This window comes from Serinus canaria, chromosome W (assembly GCF_022539315.1).
Source record: "Serinus canaria isolate serCan28SL12 chromosome W, serCan2020, whole genome shotgun sequence".
In the NCBI taxonomy this organism is placed as follows: Eukaryota; Metazoa; Chordata; class Aves; order Passeriformes; family Fringillidae; genus Serinus; species Serinus canaria.
Window position 1 is genome coordinate 38886 of NC_066342.1, and position 23296 is coordinate 62181.

A 23296-nucleotide genomic window follows, 5' to 3' on the forward strand; every position below is an offset into this window, starting at 1 on the left:
GGATTACTAGAAACCACAGGACAGCTCTTTTGCCAAGGACAATGGCAGAAAATCGGGCAAGAACTGTGGGAAAGTGTCCAGTCAGGCCAGAAGGGGAGCAAAAACATGGCTCGAACTTATCCCACAGTTAAACTAATGATTGATCAAGTGCATGCTGATGCGGAGATTGCGGCTGCACTACAGGATGCTTTAAGCAAAGCAAAGACGCCTGAAAGGCGAGAGGAGGCAGAGAGACTGACAGAATGGGAACTGCTTTCTGATTCTGTCCCTCCTTGTGAGCCCGAGGCAAAAATTGCCGCCCCGGTGGGACGGAGAGGGGAATTCGATGATATCATTCCCCCTTGGAATCTGGACGAGCCCTTAAAGCCGACAGCGCCGCCGTCCCCGGGCCCCCCGGAGCCCCCGGGCCGTCCCGGCCTCCCTCGGCGCGATGCAGGCGGGTTTCCAGCTCCTCCAGGCGCCACTGAAGGTGGCTCAGCGCCGCCAGCACCCACGGCAGAACCAAATCCTATGGATATCCCCCTGCCCGATGTTCCCGAGTCCCCCCCTTCTTCTCCCACCCCCCTGGCGAAATCTCCGTACAGCGAGCTGATTGCGGAGCTGAGGAAACAGCGACACCAGATGGCTGATCTTATGATAGACATGCAGGATTTGGACAAGAGGGGAGAAAAGGGGAGGCGGCGGGAGATGTATGAGAAGGCGATGCAGGCTGTGAAGGAGGGAATAATGAATATTGAAAACCAATTAGATAGGAAAGAACAAATGGATTGGGGAGGTCGGGATGGAGTGATAAGGGCAATAAAGCATGGGCGAATGACGGTGTAGGAGGGGCACAAGGAGCTTAAAAGGGTATTTGGGCCAGGAGAGGGCTTAACGGAGGAAGAAAAACAGGAATTGTTACATGAAATGTATCAAAAAGAACAGAAAAAAGGATATATCCCCAAGAATACTAGTTTTGATATGAATAAAAGTGGCGGGGGTTTATTACTCAGGCTGACTTGAAAGGGGAAGTTGTGCTTGAACCAGTTATATCTGCTCCTCTAGTTGCCACTGCGAATGGGCCAGAATGGAGGGCATTGGAATGGCAGTGGGTAACGAAGCTACAACAGAGTGTAATGGCCTATGGGGCAAACAATTCTGCAGTCCGCAGGCAGATGACTGCCTTTATGAAGTATCAGGAATTAGTGCCAGCAGATATTCGACTACTGATGGAGACCTTATTAGGAACCACTGCGTATACCTTATTCTTGGTAAAGTGGCAGGAACGTTTGGAGGAAAGACAGCTAGATAATGTGAATTTGCCCCAAGGGGATCCCTTGAGAGTAGCTTCCCTTGATATGTTAATGGGGTCTGGCCCCTACAGAGATCCTCAGGGACAAGCAGCACTACCAGTACGGGTGCTGGCGCAAAGTAAAGCTGCTGCTTTAGAAGCCTTTAATGCTCTGCCGCAAATGGGGAAACCTAATCCTCCATATCTGCAGATAAGACAAGGAGCAAGTGAGCCCTTTTTAACTTTTATTGATCGCATCAGAGAGGCTGTTGACAGTGCTCCTGATATGAACCCTGATTTAAAAACAACCTTGGTAAAGGAAATAGCTACTCAAAATGCAAATGACACATGTAAAAAATTGCTTGCCACATTGCGACCAGGTGCCTCCCTGGTACAGATGGTGGAAATCTGCTCTCGGGCGCCTTGGGAGGAGGAGAAACAGAAGGCTAATATTCATGCCATGGCCTTAGCAGCAGCATTGAAACAAGGAGGGTTGGAAGAGGTGGACCATGTTCTATAGGGAGACTAACATTAATAACGCCAAACATGTCGATGATATTAAACATGAGCCGTCACCATCGTAGGGATAAAAGAATGACACATGCCTTTACCAAGCAATGTAAGGATAATGTTGAATTTTGGTCTCCAGGAGCTATTGTAGCCGCATCCTTTTTAGCTCCGGGGGTAGCCTCTGCAGGAGCTCACGCCACCTTAAGGAAGTTGGGCTGTTGGCTAGCTAAACAAACAAATGTTACTTCACTAGCCTTAGCAAACTTGTTGTTAGATGTTGACTCAGTTAGACACGCTACTTTGCAAAATAGAGCAGCTATTGATTTTTTGCTTTTAGTGCAAGGGCATGGGTGTGAAGAAATTGAAGGGATGTGTTGCATGAATTTGTCTGACCATTCAAAATCAATTCATGCACAAATACAAAAACTGTATGAACTAACAGGACACCTACAAAGACAGGAAGGTCTAGGGTTAGAAGGTTGGTTGCATTCGTTAGGAATTACTGGATGGTTAAATAGTTTTATTATGATGCTTGTTGGGCCGGTGATTATAATTTTGCTTTGCTTGCTTTTTGGACCATGTTTAGTGCAGTGTATTATGAATCGATTGCAACAGATGACTGATGCTTTATTTGAAAAAAGAGGGGGAGATGTCGGGGGACAATCTTGGGCAGTGGGACAGGTTTACAGTAAGCTGTAGGAACGTCCTCTCCTTGAACCTAAGTATGAGGAGGTGATAAGCAAGAAGCTGGCAAGCAAGAGATGTGAAACAGGATGCTGAAAACCGCAAGGCAAAAACAAAATGCTTAAGCTGTGCAGATGTAACTAGCCAATCAGAAATTGATAAGGACGTGTGCATGCCTCGTGCACAAAGCGGGCCCTCCAATTATATTTTGCGTGATCGCGCGTACGGAAGAGGAAAACATTATAAGAATACGAGCTTTGTAAACAATAAACAGAGCTTTTTGGAATTCTACATTGTGTCGGTGTGTGCTCCCCTCTACCTGGCCATGACGAGAGATAAGGGGAATTGCCCACTTGACACCAGACAACTGCCATACAGATGGTAATAGAATACATCCTGCCTTGCAATCTGGAACATTATCCACACTTTATTCTATTTCCATCTGCAGCACAACAAAACCTTACACACAATTCTCACTAAGACTAGGTTTCCCTGTGGTACACAACAGGTTTCTCCATCTTTCTGCATTACCCACCTAGTGTAACCAGGTCCTTGAGCAAAAACAATCCCACGGATGGGTTCGTCATTGCCTGAGGTGAGACTAATCCAAACAGTCTTTCCTAAAATACCTTTCATGTGTACAACAGGGACTTTATCTACATCCACTGTGTGCAGGGGTTCAGACTGGGCAGGACCAGCTCAATTGATGGACCCTCGGATGCTGACCATCCAGGTGGCCTTTGCTAAGTTCATTTCCCAATTTCTAAAAGTCCCCCCGGCCAAGTGCCTTCAGGGTAGTCTTGAGTAGTCCATTGCACTGTTCAACTTTCCTGGCAGCTGGTGCATGGTAGGGGATATGATATACCATTCAATATCATGTTCCCTCACCCAGGTGTGGATAAGGCCATTGTTGAAATGGGTCCCATTGCCTGACTCAATTCTCTCAGGGGTTCCATGTCTCCACAGGACTTGCTTTTCAAGGCCTAGGATGGTGTTTCGGGCAGTGGCATGAGGCACAGGGTGGGTCTCCAACCACCCAGTGGTGGCTCCTACCATGGTCAGCACGTAGCGCTTGCCTTGGCGTGTCTGGGGCAGTGTGATATAGTCAATCTGCCAGGCCTCTCCATACTTGTGTTTGGATCACCACCCACCATATCCTGGGGGCTTCACTCACTTGGCCTGCTTGATCTCAGCACACAAATCACAGTCATGGATAACCTGAGAAATACTGTCCATGGTTAGATCTACCCCTCGGTCTTGTGCCCACTTATAGGTGGCATTTCTACCTTGATGACCTGAGGCATCATGGGCCCATTGAGCTAGGAACAACTCCCCCTTATGTTGCCAATGTAAGTCTATCTTTGACACCTCTATTTTTGCTGCCTGATCTACCTGTTTGTTGTTTCGGTGTTCCTCATTAGCCCGACTCTTGGGCACATAGGAATCTACATGGCGGACTTTCACAGGGAGCTTCTCCAACCGAGTGGCAATGTCTTTCCACTCATCAGCAGCCCAAATTGGTTTTCCCCTATGCTGCCAGTTGGCCTTTTTCCACCTCTCCAGCCATCCCCACAGAGCATTAGCTACCATCCCCAAAACAGTGTAATAGTAGAGCCTTGGCCATTTCTCTCTCTCAGCAATGTCCAGGGCCAGCTGAACAGCTTTGAGTTCAGCGAGTTGCCTCGATCCACCTTCTCCTTCAGTAGCTTGAGCGACCTGGCATGTGGGGCTCCATATGGCTGCTTTCCACTTCCGGTTCATCCCTACAATGCAACAGGAACTGTCCATGAAAAGAGCGTAGCGTGTTTCCTCTGCTGGTAGATGGTTGTTTGGTGGCACTTCTTCAGCACGTGTCACTTGCTCTTGTTCCTCTTCATCAGCGAGACCAAAGTCTTCACCTTCCGGCCAGTTTGTAATTGTCCCCAAAATCCCAGGGTGATTCAGGTTTCCAATACGGACATGCTGTGTGATTACAGCAATCCATTTACTCCAAATAGCATCAGTGGCAGGGTGGGTGGTGGGAGCCTTTCCTTTGAACATCCACCCCAGCACCGGCAGTCGGGGTGCCAGGAGGAGTTGTGCTTCCGTGCCAATCACCTCTGAGGCAGCTTGGACTCCTTCATAGGCAGCCAAGATTTCTTTCTCGGTTGGAGTAGAGTTGGCTTTGGACCCTCTGCAGCTTCGACTCCAAAATCCTAGCGGCTGACCCCGAGTCTCCCCAGGGACCTTCTGCCAAAGGGTCCAGGACAAGCCATGGTTCCTGGCTGCAGAGTAGAGCATGTTCTTCACCTCTGATCCCATCCTGAGTGGGCCAAGGGCAACTGCATGAGTGATCTCCTGCTTGATCTGGGCAAAGGCTTGTTGCTGCTCAGGGCCCCAGTGGAACTCATTCTTCTTGCAGGTGACCAGGTAAAGAGGGCTCTTGATCTGACTGTACTCAGGAATGTGCATTCTCCAAAAACCTATGGCACCTAGGAAAGCTTGCGTTTCCTTCTTGCTAGTTGGTGGAGACATTGTGGTGATCTTGTTGATGACCTCAATGGGGATCTGACGCCGTCCATCTTTCCACTTTACTCCCAGGAGCTGAATCTCTCGGGCGGGTCCCTTGACTTTGCTCTTTTTGATGGTGCAACTGGCTTCTAGAAGAATCTGGCTGACTTTCTTTCCTTTCTCAAATACTTCCACTGCCGTGTTCCCCCACACAATGATGTTATCAATGTACTGCAGATGTTCTGGAGCCTCACCCTTTTATAGTGCAGCCTGGATCAGTCCATGGCAGATGGTGGGACTGTGCTTCCACCCCTGGGGCAATCGATTCCAGGTATACTGCACTCCCCTCCAGGTGAAAGCAAACTGAGGCCTGCATTCTGCTGCCAGAGGAATGGAGAAAAATGCATTGGCAATGTCAATAGTGGTGTACCAGTTCGCTGCCTTGGACTCTACCTCGTACTGGAGTTCCAGCATGTCCGGCACGGCAGCGCTCAGTGGTGGAGTCACTTCATTCAAGCCATGATGGTCCACAGTCAATCTCCATTTTCTGTCAGACTTGCACACAGGTCAGATGGGACTGTTAAAGGGTGAATGGGTTTCGCTGACCACCCCTTGTCTCTCCAACTCACGGATCATTTTGTTGTTTGGGTTTACGGCATCTCGATTTTTCCGGTACTGTCAGCGGTGCACAGTCGAGGTGGCAATTGGCACTCGTTGCTCTTTCACCTTCAGGAGACCTACTGTAGATGGGTTTTTTGATAGTCCAGGCAAGGAGTTCAACTGCTTAATGTCCTCTGCCTCTACAGCACCTATGCCAAAAGCCCATCTGAGTCCCTTTGGGTCTCTGTAATAGCCGTTCCTGAGGAAGTCTATGCCCAGAATACACGGGGCCTCTGGGCCAGTCACAATAGGATGTTTCTGCTACTCTTTCCCAGTCAGGCTCACCTTGGCTTCCAACAGGGTCAATTGCTGTGATCCCCCTGTCACCCTGGCAATGGAAACAGGTTCCGCCCCCACATGTCCCAAAGGTATCAGGGTACACTACGCACCAGTATCAACTAGGGCATTGTATTTTTGTGTTTCCGATGTGTCAGGCCATCGGATCCACACCGTCCAGAAGATCCGGTTCTCCCGTGCCTCTCCCTGGCTAGAGGCAGGGCCCCTCTAACCCTGATTATTATTTCTTTCCTGGGCATACATGGTAAGGTACCTTCAAGGGGATCTGACAGATCATACTCAGCAGCTCGGTCATGGGAGGTTGAGGCTACCTTCACTTTACTGGAGTTCCCTCAGTTAGTGTTTCCCTCCTTGAGTTGACGCACCTAGTCTGCCAGGACAGAAGTGGGTTTTCCATCCCACCTTCCTATGTCATCCCCATGGTCCCGCAGAAGTAACCACAGGTCAGCTGTTGTGGTGCGCATCCAATTTCCAATTGTGTTATCTTCCCTGTTTGTATTGTTCTCCCCATTTTGTAATGTTCCCCCCAGTTGTAATCCTAAACCTATTTTGATGGTTCAGTCCTGGTTTCCCCCTCTCCCTGAAATGCTTCCCTCCCAGTCTGGGCATACTGCCAAGCCCTTGTCTCCACCCCCGTTCCCTTAGCAACCACCCCACTTGCTACATTTTCCCCTCCTCCAGAGCCCTGTCCATCTCCCGGGGCTCTGCCCATTTCTCCAGAAACTTCTCCCTTCCTCACAAGGTAATTGGGCAGGTGCTCCGAGCCCCTCCCTAGCTCTTATATCATTAGTTCTCGCCCGTGTCAGTTATGTTGATTCCCCTCCTCAGTTTCCCCCATTGTTTCTTGTACCTATGTTCCACCCCCTTTATATACTGCTGTTACTCTTTGTTCTCTGCCTTTTCCCGCCTGGATCCCCTGGAGACAATAAACCTCTGGACTGCACCAGGCGAGTTAAGACCCTCTTTTCTCTCAAGCTTCTCGGCTTTTGCCACTCCTCTTGATATTGCTGCCCTGTCGAAGGCGCTGCCCAGACACCCCGCTGCTAGCTGCTGCTGTGCTCCCAGCTAGCCGGCGCCGCCTCCCCCCCGCTCTCAGGGGAGTAAAGTGCACTCGACACAGCAGCGCGGAAGTCAGCCTGTGGGGTGTACCCTCTCTCTCTAGCTGGGGAATGTTGGGCTCTGACTCTGGGGCCTGTGACTCACACTGGTGCAATGTGGGAACTGTTCCTCCTCACCTCCTCCCTCATCTCCCTCATCTCCTCTTTGAGTTCTTGGACCACGGCAGAGACATGAGCCTGCATCGGGCCATTGATCACACTTTCATAATTTCTAAGCTTGTTGACAACAGAGCCCACTGTCTCTCGGTTGGTATCGGCATTAATCGTTGCAATGAAGGTGGTGTATTGAGATGGCCCAGATTTGCCAGACTCCACAGCATTTGCCCTGTGCACCTGACCTGGTCGGGGTCATTATCATGCTGTCCATCCCTCCCAAAGAGCACCTCCAATTATGCCACTTCTCTCAGCTGTTGGATCCCTTCCTCCCCCCTCAGAGGGTCTTCCAGCACATTCTATGGTGGTGCTCCTGCATTCCCTCCCTGTGGACAAACCTCTCTCTGGCACTCGTTAAAAGCCGCACCCAGAGGGAAAGGGACCCTGGCTCCCTTACAAAAATCTGATTGATACCTGAGTCCTGGGTCAAGGGTCCCCAGTTCCTTGCCTCACCACCATCCAGCTGGATGCCTGTACCCATAAGGTCCCAGACCTGAAGTAGCCAGGTTGTATAAGCCTCACGTCCCCATCGTACAATGTCTATGTGCAGATTACGGAGACTTTTGTACATCAGGGGCTCGGTGATGATTGCAACCTCTGGCTCCCCTGTGGGTTATGAGGGCCCTCCCCTATCTGGGTGCTCTGCTTTTTTCTTAGATCTCCTTGTTTCTGCAGGGGCAACTGCTGCTGGCTGTGACTGCCTTTGCAGTTCAGCTGGAACCTGGATAGGTGTGACATCTGTGGGTTCCACTGCTGCACTATTAGACTCTCCCTCTTCAAGGCAGGGGGAGGGCTTCTCACCAGCTGGGGAAGTGTATTCCTTCAGCATCTCGTGCATCTCCTTCACCAGACCCCCCCCCCCACCCAATCTGGGTAGTTCATATCTGGGGTGGGCTGTGGGGTAGGGTCAGGCTCTGGGGCAGCAACATCCCTAGACTCTGGTGGTGTGTTAGGTTCTGGGGTAGGTGTCAGGGTAGTTATCTGGGTTAGTCTCCCCTTCTCTCTAAATGCTAGAACAGGCCTATCAGCAACACCAGCCCCTGGATGATATCATTAATACTTAGAGTGGATCTGAACCCTTCAAAAACTGGTGGGGCAGACCCAAAGAGATGGTTAAAGGGTTGGGAGAAGATTTCCTCCGGTGTCATTTCCTTACAGCAGGTGCCATTATTAAAGTAACCCCAAACACATACAGTTAATGTGTGATAGCTGTGAATCTATGTGCCTGCTTTCCAGAGGAAGTTAAAAATCCATGAATTCCTCACCTTATTCGCCCATAAAGCAAACCGGATAACAGCCACAGTAGCCTTGGTTATAGGACCCATGTTCAGATAAGGGCCTGCAAAAGGGAGAAATACAGCCACGATCACGTGTCACCCAAACCAGGGCAAGCTGGACCACATGGTGTCGCCTAACGAGGTTTCTATAGCCACACAGAAAAAATTAGATTACTCAAGAACTGTTATTCCCTTTTTGTTTATGTGCCCTCGAGCCTCACATTGGGCACCAAAAAGATCTTTCTGGATTCTCCCTACTTGGCAATTGCAAATTCAAAATTAAATAAACATGCTTTATTTGATATAATAATTCATGCATTTAGGAAGTCTACTGTTTGCATTATACAAGGAGTTAGATCCAATGTTTGGGTTGTCTATGTTAGTAGCATATACCATAAAACCTCCTGTAACAATACCATGATAATTTAGCAGTCTTTGGTACCTTCAACACCAACAGTCAGGAACAGCATTTACTGGACTCCTGAGTCCCAGCTGCTAGCCTAGTGAACCTTGCCTTAGGTCAAAAGACACTTTGATACCAAGCAATGATGATATTCCGTTCTTTCAGAGGTTCAGCTGTGTGCAGTATACAGAAACAAGATGCTATGGCAGTGCTTCATTTCTGGAATGTTGAGGAGCTGTTTTAATATCTTGCAAAGCTCTACTGACCAAAACACAAATCACAGATAGTGATTTTCAACATCTGGTAACATTAGATGTCTAAGTAAACAGCAAGACATACCTTGTTGACCCCAGTTCAACAAACCAACCTTCAGATCCCAATTGCAAATCACTGAGTTATCTGGCTTTTAAAGTAATTCCACTTCCCCAGTTTCCTCCCACCCCTACAAATATGTGCAGCCCCTGCCCCCACCATATGTACTGGAAAACACTAAACAACTTGATCAGAGGTCACAAGTTACAGTAATTTTTAAGCAGTGTCCTGAAAAAAACATTAATATCCTGTAAGTTATTGGTATTTTCTAAGTTTAGGAGATTGTATTAGAGCTTCCCAGCTGAAACCTAGCCCTAAGAAACCATTGATATAAACAAGGTAAAGGAACTGAAGGTGCTGAAACTCAGCTCTTGTACTAATCAGTGGTGTAGCTCCAGAAATATTTTTTCCCAATGTAGTTGATACATAGCATATGCATTTCTGATAGCAATTTGATCCCTATGGCTGTTATCTTACACAAAGACATATATTCAATGTTTAAATCACAAACAAACTTACAGATTACAATTAAAGCATTTAAACAAAATTTTAAAGTTTCTTTTTCACAAGGAAGAACAACAGAAAAAATTTAATTGTTTTCCACATAGTTCTCCCAAAACAAAGTCCATAAGGACATATTCAGCACCAAAAGTTAATTTAAAAAAGAAACACAACCAAAAACAACCAAACAGAAAACCCCAACCAAAACCCAGCCACAGAATAGAATCTCTAAAGCAAACAATTAATAGTGCACTTTGTTTCTCTAATGCTTGGATTTTACTTTTTCTTAATTCAGATCAAGATTCTGTATCAAATATTGGGCTACAACTACGAACCTATAATGCCTCTGAACAACAAATAAAAAGTTTAAGTGGGAAATCTTTATTTGATAAGGTTTTAGAATTTTTCACTCTGATCACAGCCTGTGATGCAACATAAATTATGACATTGGTCAATTTTGCTTCATATATAGTTTTTCCAATATACTGGGATAAGTGCTTCAATGCTACATATATCAATAATTGTTCCCTAGTCTGTTAACAAAAAAGAAAAAAAAAAATCATCAAATGCCCTTTTATGCCAACAATTTTAACTTGTAAAATTTTGTCTGGTTAGAAAGGATTGAAGGAAAGGACAGTCACAAAAATGGCAGCTTAATACATCACCCAATTTCCAATTCTTGCTTATCAAAGTCCAAACATTTGAACTGAATCACTTAAGATGTGACTCTCATTTAATCACCCTGTCATAATTTTTGGAACATAAAATATCTTTCATGTTCTCATAAAGGCCACTTTTGGAAAAGCCTATTTTATTATATTTATGAAGCCTTAAAAATAAGGCATAACTTTGTAAGAATGAGCACAATACAGAAACATCAGCTTTCCCTCCCCTCTCCTCCCTTCTGAGCTGTTTCATTGCACAAGGATCCACATGATGAATTAGTTTTTAAATAATCAACATCAGACATGTCTGAGACAATAGTTTTTGTTGTTGGTGTTTTGCTTTGGGTGGGGTTTTTTGTTGTTGGTGGTTGGTTCTATTTTTTTTTTACATGATTTCTGAAAAGAAAACTTACATTTACAAATCTCTAGCATAAAAACACTGAACAGATCTAATAGCTCCATCATTCATTTCTTCTTTAGAATATGTTCAAGGAGTCAGTGCTTTTTCTATATAAGTTTTTGCATTCTAGATGAATGTATGATTAAAGCCGTTGGATTTTTTGTTTGCTTCTTAGAATCATAGAATATCTTGAGTTGGAAGGGACTCACAAGGATCATCAAAGTCCAACTCCTGGCCCTGCACAGGACAGTCCCAAGAATCCCACCCTGTGCCTGAGAGCATCATCCAAACACTTCTTGAAATCTGTCAGGCTTGGTGCTGTGACCACTTCTCTGGGAAGCCCGTTTCAGTGCCCAACCACCCTCTGGGTGAAGAACCTTTTCCTAATATCCAACCTAAACTTCCCCCGATACTTCAGGCCATTCCCTCAGGTCCTATTACTGGTCACCAGAGAGAAGAGATCAGTATCAGTGCCTGCCCCTCCACTTGCCCTCATGAGGAAGCTGTAGACTGCAATGAGGCCTCCCTTCAGTCTCTTCTCCAGGCTGAACAAACCAAGTGACCTCAGCCACTCCTCATACAGCTTCCTCTCTAGACCTTTCACTATCTTTGTAGCCCTCCTTTGGATGCTCTCTAATAGATTTATATCCTTCTTATACTGTGGCACCCAAAACTGCCCCCAGGACTCAAGGTGAGACCACACCAGTGCAGAGCAGAGCAGGACAAGCACCTCCCTTAATTGGTTGGCGATGCTGTGCCTGATGCACCCCAGGACACAGTTGGCCCTCCTGGCTGCCAGGGCACACTGCTGAGTCATATTCAACTTGGCATTGACCAGGACCCCCAGGTCCCTTTCTACAGGGCTGCTCTCCAGTCTCTTGTTCCCCAGTCTGCCCATACATCCAGGGTTGCCCCATCCCAGATGCAGAATCTGGCACTTGCCTTTGTTGAACTTCATATGGTTGGTGATTGCCCAGCCCTCTCATTTGTCAAGGTCTCTCTGCAGGGCCTCTCTGCCTTTGAGGAAGTCAACAGCTCCTCCCATTTTATTATCGTCAGCAAATTTAGTACACCTTCAAGTCCTGCATCCAAGGCGTTTATGAAGATGTTGAAGAGAACTGGCCCTAAAATGGAAATTTTTTTGTTATAAATTGTTTGTTTTAAAGCTCTCAGGACTAGCCCAGGAGCAATCAGAGCAATTCTCAGCAAACTAATTTGAGTATGGTTGGTAACACTGATACTCTGGCTCAGTTTTATAATAGTTTTGGTCTACCAACCTCCAAACCAAGATGATTAGGCAAATGGAGCAATATTTGGGTCACTTAAACAAGCTTCAGGTCAACAGAACCTGGTTCTCATGGATGACTTCAACTGCCCAGACATTTGTTGGAAGAACAATACAGCAGCTCATATATCAGCCATCAAGCTCCTGGAATACGTAGAGGACTGCTTCCTCACACAAATGTTAGATGTGCCAAACAGAAATGAGGCACTGCTGGACTTGCTTCTCACAAACCAAGAAAATCTGCTTTGTAATATCTGTTAGTGATAACCTTGGCTGCAGTGATCACAATATTGTGAAATTGGAGAGCCAGCTGAGCACGCTAAAGGTTAGTATTAAGACAAAGGTTTTAGATTTTAGAAGAGCAAACTTCAGCTTGCTCAGAGCTCAGTTGGGAGGGATTCTATGGGAAGCTTCCACAGAGGATAAAGGTGCTAGTGAGGGCTGGGAGTTTTTCCAAGAATGCTTTCCTGGAAGCACAAAAGCAATTAATCGCCTTGAAAGGTAAAAGAAATAGGCAGAGCAAGAGACCCCTGGCTTAACTGCAAACCTCCGAGTCTGCTCAAAACCAAGAGATGCATACCAGAGATGGAAAAGCAGACAAATAGCTATTGAATACTATAAAGACACTGCCAGGGCATGCAGAGAAGCAGCTAAAAAAGCAGAAGTTCAGCCCAAATTGAAATTGTCCAGAGATGTCAAAAATCCGAAGAAAGGGTACTTTGTGTATGTAAACAGTAAGAAACAGAAGGAAAATATGGACCTGATGTTAAACAGGAGAGATGAATTAGTCACCAACAATGCTGAAAAGGCTAGAGGTTCTCAACACTTTTTTCTCCTCTGTCTTCTTCACCGAGCACTGTTGGGCCCCAGGCCTTGGGAACAAAAATCCAGGTTGATGCAAACACAGACCTAGTGTCAATGAAGAAAGAGTTGGCATGTAAACTGTTACAGGAGCTTGACCCCAACAAATTGATGGACCCTAACACTGTCCACCCAAGAGTGTTAAGAGAGTTGGCTGACATCATTGCAAGGCTGCTTGCTCTCAATAACCCTTGAGAACTCACAGAGATCAGGGGACTGCCCAGGAGATTGGAAGAAGGCTAATTACACCCCTATCTACAAGAAAGCAAGAAAGGATTAAAAGAGGATCAATGGAGATTATAGGTCCATCAGTCTTTTTCAGTCTCTGGGAAAGTTATTGAACAAATCTTCCTTGGAGCTATCAGAAGTCAAATGAAGCATGGGATTGGGAAAAGCCAGCATGGACTCACCAAGGGCAAATTATGCTTAACAAACCTGATCACCTTCTATGACTAACTTCTTGTGGTGTGGGTTCAGTTTCCATTTGTATTGTTTTCCCCGTTGATGTTGTTCTCCCCATTTTGCATCCCTAAGCCTATGTTGATGGTTCAGCCCTGGTTTCCCCCTTTCCCTGAGTGGGTTCCCCCCTGTTCTGAGAAAGCTGCCAAGCCCTTGTCTCCACCCCCGTTCCCTTAGCAACCACCCCACTTGTTACATTTTCCCCTCCTCCAGAGCCCTGTTCATCTCCCGGGGCCCTGCCCATTTCTCCAGAAACTTCTCCCTTCCTCAGAAAGTGATTTGGCAGGTGCCTCGAGCCCCTCCCTAGATTTTATATCATTAGTTCTTGTCCATGTCAGTTATATTCAATTCCCCTCCTCAGTTTCCCCCATTGGTTCTTGTACCTATGTTACACCCCCTTCATATACCGCTGTTGCCCTTTGTTCCCTGCCTTTTCCCGCCTGGATTCCCTGGAGACAATGAGACATTAAATCTCTGGACTGCACCAGGCGAGTTAAGACCCTCTTTTCTCTCTGGCTTCTCCGCTTTTGCCGCTCCTCTCGATACTGCTGCCTCTGCCGAAGGCGCTGCCCAGACATCCCTGACGAATCCGGGTAGTGCCCCTAGCTGCTAGCTGCTGCTGTGCTCCAAGCTAGCCGCGGCCGCCTCCCCCTCTGCTCTCAGGGGAGTGAAGTGCATTCGACGCAGCAGCGCGGCACTAACTGGCTTGGTTATGTGGGGCAAGCAGTGGACAATGTCTACATGGATTTCTCCAAGGCTTTCGATGCTGTTTCCCACAGCCTACTCCTACAGAGACTAATGTGTTATCATCTAGACAAGCGGTCTAGGTGGGTGGGGAACTGGCTGACAGGCCACACCTAGAAGGTAGTGGTAAATAGCTCCTTTTCAAACTGGAAATCTGTCACAAGTGGGGTCCCCCAGGGATCGATATTGGGCCCCAATGCTGTTCAATATCTTCATAAGTAATCTGGATGATGGAATCAAGTGTACCCCGATGAAGTGTGCTGATGATACCAAGCCGAGTGGGGAAGCGGATGCTTTGGAGGAAAGATCCACCCTGAAGGAAGACATGGACAGGCTGGAAGAGTGGGCTAACAAGAACCTTATGAAGATCAACAAAGACAAACATCTTGCACCTGGGAAAACATCATCCAGGAATGCAGCATAGGCTAGGATCTATCCCAATGGGGAGATGTTCTGTGGAAAGGGCCCTAGGGATCCTGGTGGACAACAAGCTGAATACGAGTGAACAGTGAGCTGCTGTGGCAGAGAGCCAACAGGATGCTGGGTTGCATCAACAAGGGGACCACCAGCAGAGATAAAGAAGTCATTCTCCCACTCTACTCAGTGCCTTGTCAGGCCACACTTGGAATACTATGTTCACTTTTGGTCCCTGATATACAAAAGAAGATGTGGGCAGGCTGAAGAGGGTCCAGAGAATGGCCACAAAGATGATTCAAGGACTGGGAAGGTGCCATGTGAAGAAAGGCTGAGAGAACTGAGTTTGTTCAGCCTTGAGAAAAGAAGGCTAAGGGGAGACCTTATCACCATGTTCCAGTATTTAAAGGGTGGCTACAAAGAAGATGGAGACTTCCTTTTTACAAGGAGTCACATGGAAAAGACAAGGGGTAATAGGTACAAGTTACTCCTCAGGAGATTCCAATTGGACACGAGAGAACAATTTTTCACAATGAGAACAATTAGCCATTGGAATAATCTCCCCAGGGAAGTGGCAGATTCCCCAACACTGGACACTTTTTAGGTGTACTAGGGCATCTTGTCTAGACCATGATTTTGCCAAGAAAGGTTGGACCAGATAGTCCTTGAGCTCCCTTCCAATCTGGTGTTCTATGATTCTGTGACAGAGTATCATAAACCCTGAAGATAATACCAAATGGGCAAACTGGGCTGCTGCTTACTTGCCATAGTTCAATTTTTTTCTTGCAATCTGAAATACACTTTCTACTGGAGACTCATTTTATATATCAATTTTCATGATTAGGGAACTACATATTATTTAAATAAAACTAAACAGAAACCAACCAATAAACCTTCTCCTTCCCATCCCTAATAGTTAAGATTAATGCTGCCTGTGAACCCTGGACAGCATATGATTATCCCCTTTTCACTCTTTCTTTTCACACTTTGCTAGTGTCTGCTGGTGCTGCTTTCACTTTGTAAGTTTTGTGCATGTCCCTGTTCAAAATCCCCCTCAAAGAACAAAACCAAACCACAAATATAAATAAGAGTGCAACATAAAACAAATAGTATTCTAACAGTTTGGCAAGTGATGAATTCACCTGAGATTTAGTGATCTTTAGGCAGTCTGTAACAAAACACTGCTTTGCAATAAAAGCACAAAGGCAACGAATTATTTTAAAAAATCAAGAAGGTATACAATCTTGATTACGTCTCATTAGTTTCCTTCTGTTCTCTCTTCCCCCACCTATCTGATGCTTGTCTACTACAGTTGGCTGCAAAACATACAGCAAGGATTGACTTTGAAGGCATGTAATGCTTGTAAATAAATCCACAATAGGATCCAAGCTGAAGAGGTGATACATGATCAGCCTACAAGGACAATTATAAGCATGTGTAGGCAAAGTCCAGGCTACATCAAATTAAAAGAAAAGAAAAAGTCAGGGCTTTTGTCAGCCTTCATCTTTTTTTTTTTTTTTTTGGTAAAGCTGTCTTTTGTTCCTTGTTGTGCAGATCACAAACAATTGGGGAAGGGTTGGTAACAACAGTCCATCACAACTGAGAATAAGTTGTAGTGACACTTAACTGTATAACATAAGTAACAAGCATGTGCAAATTTTCATAGAATCATAGAAAGCAGTCATTCCTCTCTTACAACATTACAACATGGTTTGAGTGTTTTGAAACACCTGACTGCATGCTAATAAGGCTGCTCCTAGTATGTGCCACTATTTAATGGAAGGGGACGCAAGTTTTCAAGCATGTGGAGCAGTCCTATGATGTGCTGTAGGTGTCAAAAGCATGATCACAGGTTCTTTTCATTTATTTACCATACAGGCAAGAGCAATACCATTTCCTTTAAAAGCAAGTCTCCACTATGACACCTTGATCTTCAACACAGAAGGTGTGATTCAAAACCCAAGTCAAGTCAGCTTTTTATGGATTCCTTCAACGAGAGGGGCAAGACGGTATCTCATCTGTGGGCTGATCTGGGTTTGGATCAATCTAACCAAAAGAAAAAGAAAAAACCCCAAAACAACAACAACAAAAAAAACCAAACAACCAAACAATTGACCAAATAAACCCAGAACAAAACAACAAAAAAAAAAAAAACAAACCACCAAACCAAAAATAAAAGCCACGACAACTCAGTGCATTTCAGCATCAATTGTTAGGAATAAAAATCAAAATTCACAAGTTTAAGACAATTATAATGATATGTGGCATTTCCAGTCCCGGTGTTATTGAAATAACTGAAACACTTCTAGTTAAACAAAACTTTGGATAAACAGTAATAGAAATATTAGATCCAGTGGAAGACTTTAAACTACACGTTGATGGCAATTTAAGGATAAGCATGAATAACTGCTATAAAAATTTTTTCTCCTTTACTCACACAGAAGTCTTTTGAGTTATCTGATTTATACAAAAAAGATGACACATACCACTGGAAACGTAATTTAGGAAATATTTACTTGAGAGAAGCAAAGAAGTTTTTTCTTGAAATGACAGAAATTTATCAATAAAAAAATCATTCTACTTTTAAATTAAAGTAGTTAATACTCAAATATCCTACGGGATGTTTCAAAATGTTCATGTGTTCTAAACTTTGCCTCTTCTTCCTCTCTACAGGAGAAATAAAGGGTACAAGCCTGCTAACTTAGGTCTCAATAAATAGATGTAAGAATAGTTTACATGTACATTGCATCTTTTAGACATTGAATCAGTTAATGTCATATAGCCCTTTGTTTTTGCATTTAAAGCTGGGGGGGGATGTCATGCTACATAATGCTATTTTCCTTAAGTGGATCAATTCAGACCAAATTTGGCCAGAGGACACTTTTTTTTCCCATTTGTCCTACATCACTTATTTTTCTTGAAAAAGAAAAAAAAAAAAAACAACATGAAAAGCTTTGGAATTTGCATCTCATTCATGGTTATTTGGTGGCTGCATTTTTAGTTCTGTGAAGGACAAAAGTGTTGAAGAACTGTTTACTTCAGAAAACTTAAGTCATAAATTAATACCAATACATCACTTTTCTACATGAAACTTCTGAAAGGCCTACGTTCACAGAATTTAAACACACATGCAGGCAAAACAGATAAGTGGTTGCTATAAAATGTTAGGAAGTGGCAGGGGTGAAAGAGTTGAAACCTTATTTTTAATACACAATTTTTTAAAAATTATGTCTCTAAAATGGCAAACAACACTTTGAAAATTTCCAGAAAGTATTAGACTAGGGAAGAGTGCTGCCAAGAAGAATTACCTCCCGGGTCAGCAGCTCCAGGACATAGCATGATGGAGAAGCCAAGGCACCTCATGGAGCACCTTTTAAATCTAAGGTTGCAGAGGTCACATAAAAAAAAAAAATATATAAAAAGGGCAACCCATGCTGTAAAACAGGCATGGAAAACCCATGATGCAATTCATCTGCATCTTGCAAACAAAAATCCTCCTCAAAACCAGCTTATTCCATGTTTATCATTTTAATGGTTTCTTCCAATTTTAGGAAGGAGAAACAGGTTTGTAAACTTATTCCATCAGACAAAAAAAAAAAATCAGCCACAAACAATTTATAAATCATCATAGTCTGACAGATATACCTACTTCCGAATATAGGGGAGGAGGCAGAAAACGAAACTCCTGGATGTATGCAAATAATGGTCCTTGCAGTGCTCTCTGAAAATCATCAAAAGCAGCTACAGGTGCAAGGCCAGACTGTCTGTTTTCCTCTGTGACCACTTCTGCATAGTTAGGAGGTGCTGGAGGGAGAAGGTACATACAGTTCAAACAACAAGTTCTTAAGCATGACAAAATACACAACATGATTAATATTAATCTTCAACCACTGAAAGATTCACCAGCAGATAAACAATGACTTAAAAATTGTTAAACAAAAAAGGGGGACTATTTTGTTCTATTCTGATATTAAGTTTATGTTCAAAGACAGACTGACCACTGTTTATTGTGGCTGAATTATCCCCCTAAAATTTAAATCAGACCAAAGATAATTTATTCTCTGTACAGGTAGAAATGACAGAACACTGCAGTCTTCTGTACTCCAGAAGTCTCCAGGTCTGGGATTTGTACTTAAAAAAAGCAAGATATTAGATATGCAAAAATAGAAGGAAGGAAATACATAATTCTTTCTTTGGCCATAAGAAATCTCCCATAGAAAAGAATATTATCTTTTCACAAAGCCTTGGCTACTAAGACTGATGAGAAAGCCCAGAAACTGCTATTATGGGTTGCAACGCCTTATCACCAAAGATGCAATTGGGATACTGGAAGTGGAAGCAATGAAGTTATGCACAGATACAATGGTATCCTGTGCTTTTATTTCTGCCACTTTCCAAAGAAGCTAGATTTCACTGCCTGTCCTAGAGACAGAAAGGTGGGGAGGGAAAAAAAAAAATCTCTTGTTCTTCACAGAACAAGCAGGTGGCAAGAAAACATCCACAACGGATCTCCTGTGGGCTTTATTATAAAAACATGTAATTTGACTCTGTTAACAAGACTACAATGAATAAAGCAGACAAAAATCAAGAGAGTAGCGAATTGATTGGAATTTGTATTATCATGCTACCTTCTAGTCTTTCAGGCAGAGTCAGACCAAGCCAGTTCATGTTCATGCTACCCTGGCTGCTTACGCTTGATGTTCTGCTACCAAATGGATGTAGAGGAATGGTACCAATGACAAGTGGTAAGTTAAGGAACAAATCCACAGCTCCTGGAATATCAACATATACCTGAAGAAAAATGAAACAAGTATATGATTAAAAAGTGGGGTTTTATTGGCATTTCATAAGTATTAGTCTAAGTTATCTTTCTATGAAATTTTTCATGAGGAGCTTGTTTCTAATAGCCCCTGTGAAAAACTCCAATCACTTGTTTTTAAAGTTTTAAAAGTTTAATAGTAATAAAATGGTTATACAAATAGTAATACAATTAGAGTAATAAAAATTTGGACAATTTGGATTAGGACAATATGAGACAATAAAAACAAAGAGTTACGGACAGTCCGGGTACCTTTTCTGGGCAAAATAAGCCCAAAAAAGGACCCACGTTAACAGAGGATTAACCCTTAAAACCAACAGCCTGTTGCATATTCATAGTGTGATTTCAGGGTTTACCTCAGAACCCCGGGTCCCTCCCCTGAAGGTTCCCTTCCAGGTGTGTCAGTCACCTCTCCTTTCCCCTCCCTGAGCCCTCCCAGCACTGTCTGTCAGTCCTGGCATTCCAGAAGGGCATTGAGTGGCAGATTCAAAGGATGCCCTCTACCCCCCGGGGGCACTGGGCCATCCAGGTGTCCTTTGTCCCTTGAGAGCTCCCCTCCTGTCCCTGGCTGGTGGCTCCCTGCCCCTTCCCTGCCCTCTCCCTGGGGTTAAAAGGAGCAGCACCCACGGGCTCAGGAGTTCTGCTGGAGCTGGTGCTGGGTTCAGACAACAAAGCTCTGGATCCAAACCCTCCATCAGAACCGACTCCTTTCCTTCCCCATCGCCCTAAAGCTTCTCCACAGAGGGAAACCTGAGGAGCAGACCCTGATATGGGGGGAAGCTCCATCCCAGCACCACCAGAGCTCCTGCACACCTGGACTTGTCCCAACGTGCCACCTGCAGCCCCAGCCAGCCCAAAGTGTCCCTGGGGTGAAACACCACCCAGCCATGGCCAAAAGTGTCTGTGGGGTGAAACACCACCCAGCCATGGCCAAAAGTGTCTGTGGGGTGAAACACCACCCAGCCATGGCCAAAAGTGTCTGTGGGGTGAAACACCACCCAGCCATGGCCAAAAGTGTCCCTGGGGTGAAACACCACCCAGCCATGGCCAAAAGTGTCCCTGGGGTGAAACACCACCCAGCCATGGCCAAAAGTGTCCCTGGGGTGAAACACCACCCAGCCATGGCCAAAAGTGTCTGTGGGGTGAAACACCACCCAGCCATGGCCAAAAGTGTCTGTGGGGTGAAACACCACCCAGCCATGGCCAAAAGTGTCCCTGGGGTGAAACACCGCACACCCAGCCACCCAAAAGTGTCCCTGGGGTGAAACACCACCCAGCCTTGGCCAAAAGTGTCTGTGGGGTGAAACACCACCCAGCCATGGCCAAAAGTGTCCCTGGGGTGAAACACCACCCAGCCATGGCCAAAAGTGTCCCTGGGGTGAAACACCACCCAGCCATGGCCAAAAGTGTCTCAGGGTGAAACACCACAGTGCCGCTGTTTGGTTCAGCAGCAAGGGCCAGACAAGCTCAGGCATGTCTCATCTAGCTATACTGGTAAATATATCAATAATACACCTCATACATGATGCATAAATTCCATTCAAACAAAGGATCCTGTCTGGTCAGTGTCAACTTCTTCCTCTTAATCCTAATAGCATCTTTGGGTATGAGCAAGGCGGGAAGAAGTTCGTTTCTTCTGATAAGGGAGCAATAAATTCTTTTTCTCTGAAAGATTTAGGTGTCCTGTGGCTGCTATCTTGCTGCAAGTCCTTTCTTTAGAAAACGTATCTTACATAACATAGTTTCTGTTTTAACATTATGTTATAACCTAAAACTATATTTAAGACACTACTTAGGAAAATTAATGCAGCATAACTTTCTAACACAACTCATATAATATTCATTTTAATATTTGTGAAAAGCCAATCATAAAATAGGCATTTTTCACAGCCCCTTTTAGGGTCCATGCCCTTATGGAGACATGAGCTCTTCAAGTTAAGAAGAGCCTTAACATGAGCCCTCACACGGAAATGCAGTGTACTCATTAAATGCTTGCTTAGTTGACAGACAACTGCTTTGAGAACTTACATGATTTAAACTAAATTTACTTACCAGACCTCCTGTCATGACACTAATACCAGAACATGTATTTCTTTCATAACTAATCATCACAAAATGCTGTGCTAGAAATTTGTATGGCATGTTGGAAACTACTCATTCTCGCAAGTGAAACAGACTGCCCAACATACCATCAGTGAATACTCCACACGGATTATACTACAGTCAAGGATTGAAGGGGAAACAGGTGGAATTTTCAACTGTTTGCCATTCCAGGTTTCTGTTTTGCCAGATGACAAGGATTCCCCACGGAGGTTGGCAACAAGCTGTCTGACTTCCTTCATTTTCCCTTTGGCATAGAATGCCTGCGTTTGGTAAATGGTTGCCTTTGGCACTACCATACGGGAAGAGCAATTCTCAATCTCAGCAAAGATCTGAATTGATTCACCTGAAACAAAAAGGAAAAAAAACCAAACAAACTCAACAAAACACACCAGAATTTCAATTTCTCTTTACATTTACAAGGCAGCTTAGGCAAACTTTCACATTCTTTATACTGTTATAACAATGCTGCTATCACTGCTCTACCTGAAAAAAACCCATCCACTGATGCTAATAGAAACAAGATCCCGATGAGCTGTTTTAAAAGGAAAAAGAAAACAACACATTAAAAAAAAAAACAAAACAGTCTAACACCCAAAACATGCCAGTCTAACAGATGAGGTCATTCAACCATCTAGAGATACAAGTAGCGCTGTCTTAGTTAACAGGGTATGCAGAGAAGATTGCTAAATGCAGACTGATGTGGTACAAATATCCTTAATGTTTCATTTATGTAAAAACAGTAGTACAGACTCCAGCTTTAAAAAGGAAGGAAAACCACACAGAAATGATTATAGGATCACATACCTGGGGTGTAGCCCTTTCTTTCGATTTTGGCACTTAAAGATATTGGGCCTGAGGTACAAAGCCAACAACATAGAGTCTTTTCTTTTGTGCCTGCTTGGGGTGACTGCAAGAAGAAGAAAAGTACTGTCCATCATATTAGGAGCTCCATGAATCTCATCGGGTATTTAAACCAACACAGGAAAATAATAATTTTCATAATGTGCTTATTATTACATATTTTGATAAACAAAGCTGCTTTCATAGAAAAAGTCTCAAGCAGTTTAAACAACATTATACAGATACAATGTTTGTCCTAATTCCACTGGTGTATTCGTATTGCTTTTTCTGTGACCCTCCATACTACACCCACAATTAAAACAATACTAAAAGAAAATACTGTATAGGTTAAAACAAAAGGCTTTGTAGCCTACACATCCCAACATAATGCTGCAGAGCTTTTCATTTAATTAATAGCAAATTAGAACATCTTCACACTTTCTATTATGCTGCATTTCCAAAGCAAAATAACTAAGCTAAACTACTGTAATCTTTACTCCTGCTATTTCCTCAGTTTCTGAATAATCCTGTTTCATTTATGTTAAAAAGACTTATTTTACACAACACCAGGATTTAGGGCTTGAACCAAAGCCCACTAAAGTCAAATGAGAGACCTTCGATTTTCATGGAGTTTTTACAAGGTCCCTTTGCAAGCTGATTTTTCACCCATACACACAAGAAATCTGTTTCAATGGTCTTCTGATTTTCTTTCCCTTCTAGATTAAAATTAATAAAATGATATTTCAGAAAAGGATTATACAGAATTGCGATAGTTTCCTCCCCATTAGTAGAAAACGATCCATATGGAAATTACCAATTATGCACTGCAGTAAATTTTTTACTTTGCATTTTTAAGTTAGCAGTCCCTCACTAAAATATTAAGCATTGTGTTGTTCCGTCATAGATTATTCTTTATTTACAATTTAAGAGGACCAGTTCCCTAAATTTTCTTCCTTAATGAGAGTCTACAAGTTGGTAGTATCAATTTAGACTGACAAATGCATTTTACGTCTTGTAAAGATGAAGCAACT

At 44.1% G+C, this 23296-nt stretch overlaps 1 protein-coding gene across 10 annotated transcripts in view; it reads right to left on the minus strand.

Annotated features, from left to right (window-relative positions):
* LOC103824792 (arrestin domain-containing protein 3-like) overlaps nucleotides 1-23296 on the minus strand; it is a 78790-nt gene that overhangs the window by 38879 nt on the left and 16615 nt on the right. The window contains exons 4-10 of one of the 10 annotated variants that reach the window (XR_007780325.1): nucleotides 22230-22332; nucleotides 21512-21768; nucleotides 19132-19294; nucleotides 18153-18307; nucleotides 12786-12934; nucleotides 8448-11864; nucleotides 2872-5694 (exon numbers count right to left, since the gene is read on the minus strand). Coding sequence is in view for 5 of the 10 variants with exons in the window: in XM_050986387.1 (XP_050842344.1) it covers nucleotides 3635-4978 (1344 nt within the window). In the remaining 5 variants the exon portion in view is untranslated. The other 9 variants (XR_007780326.1, XR_007780329.1, XR_007780328.1 and 6 more) reach the window with 9 other exon arrangements.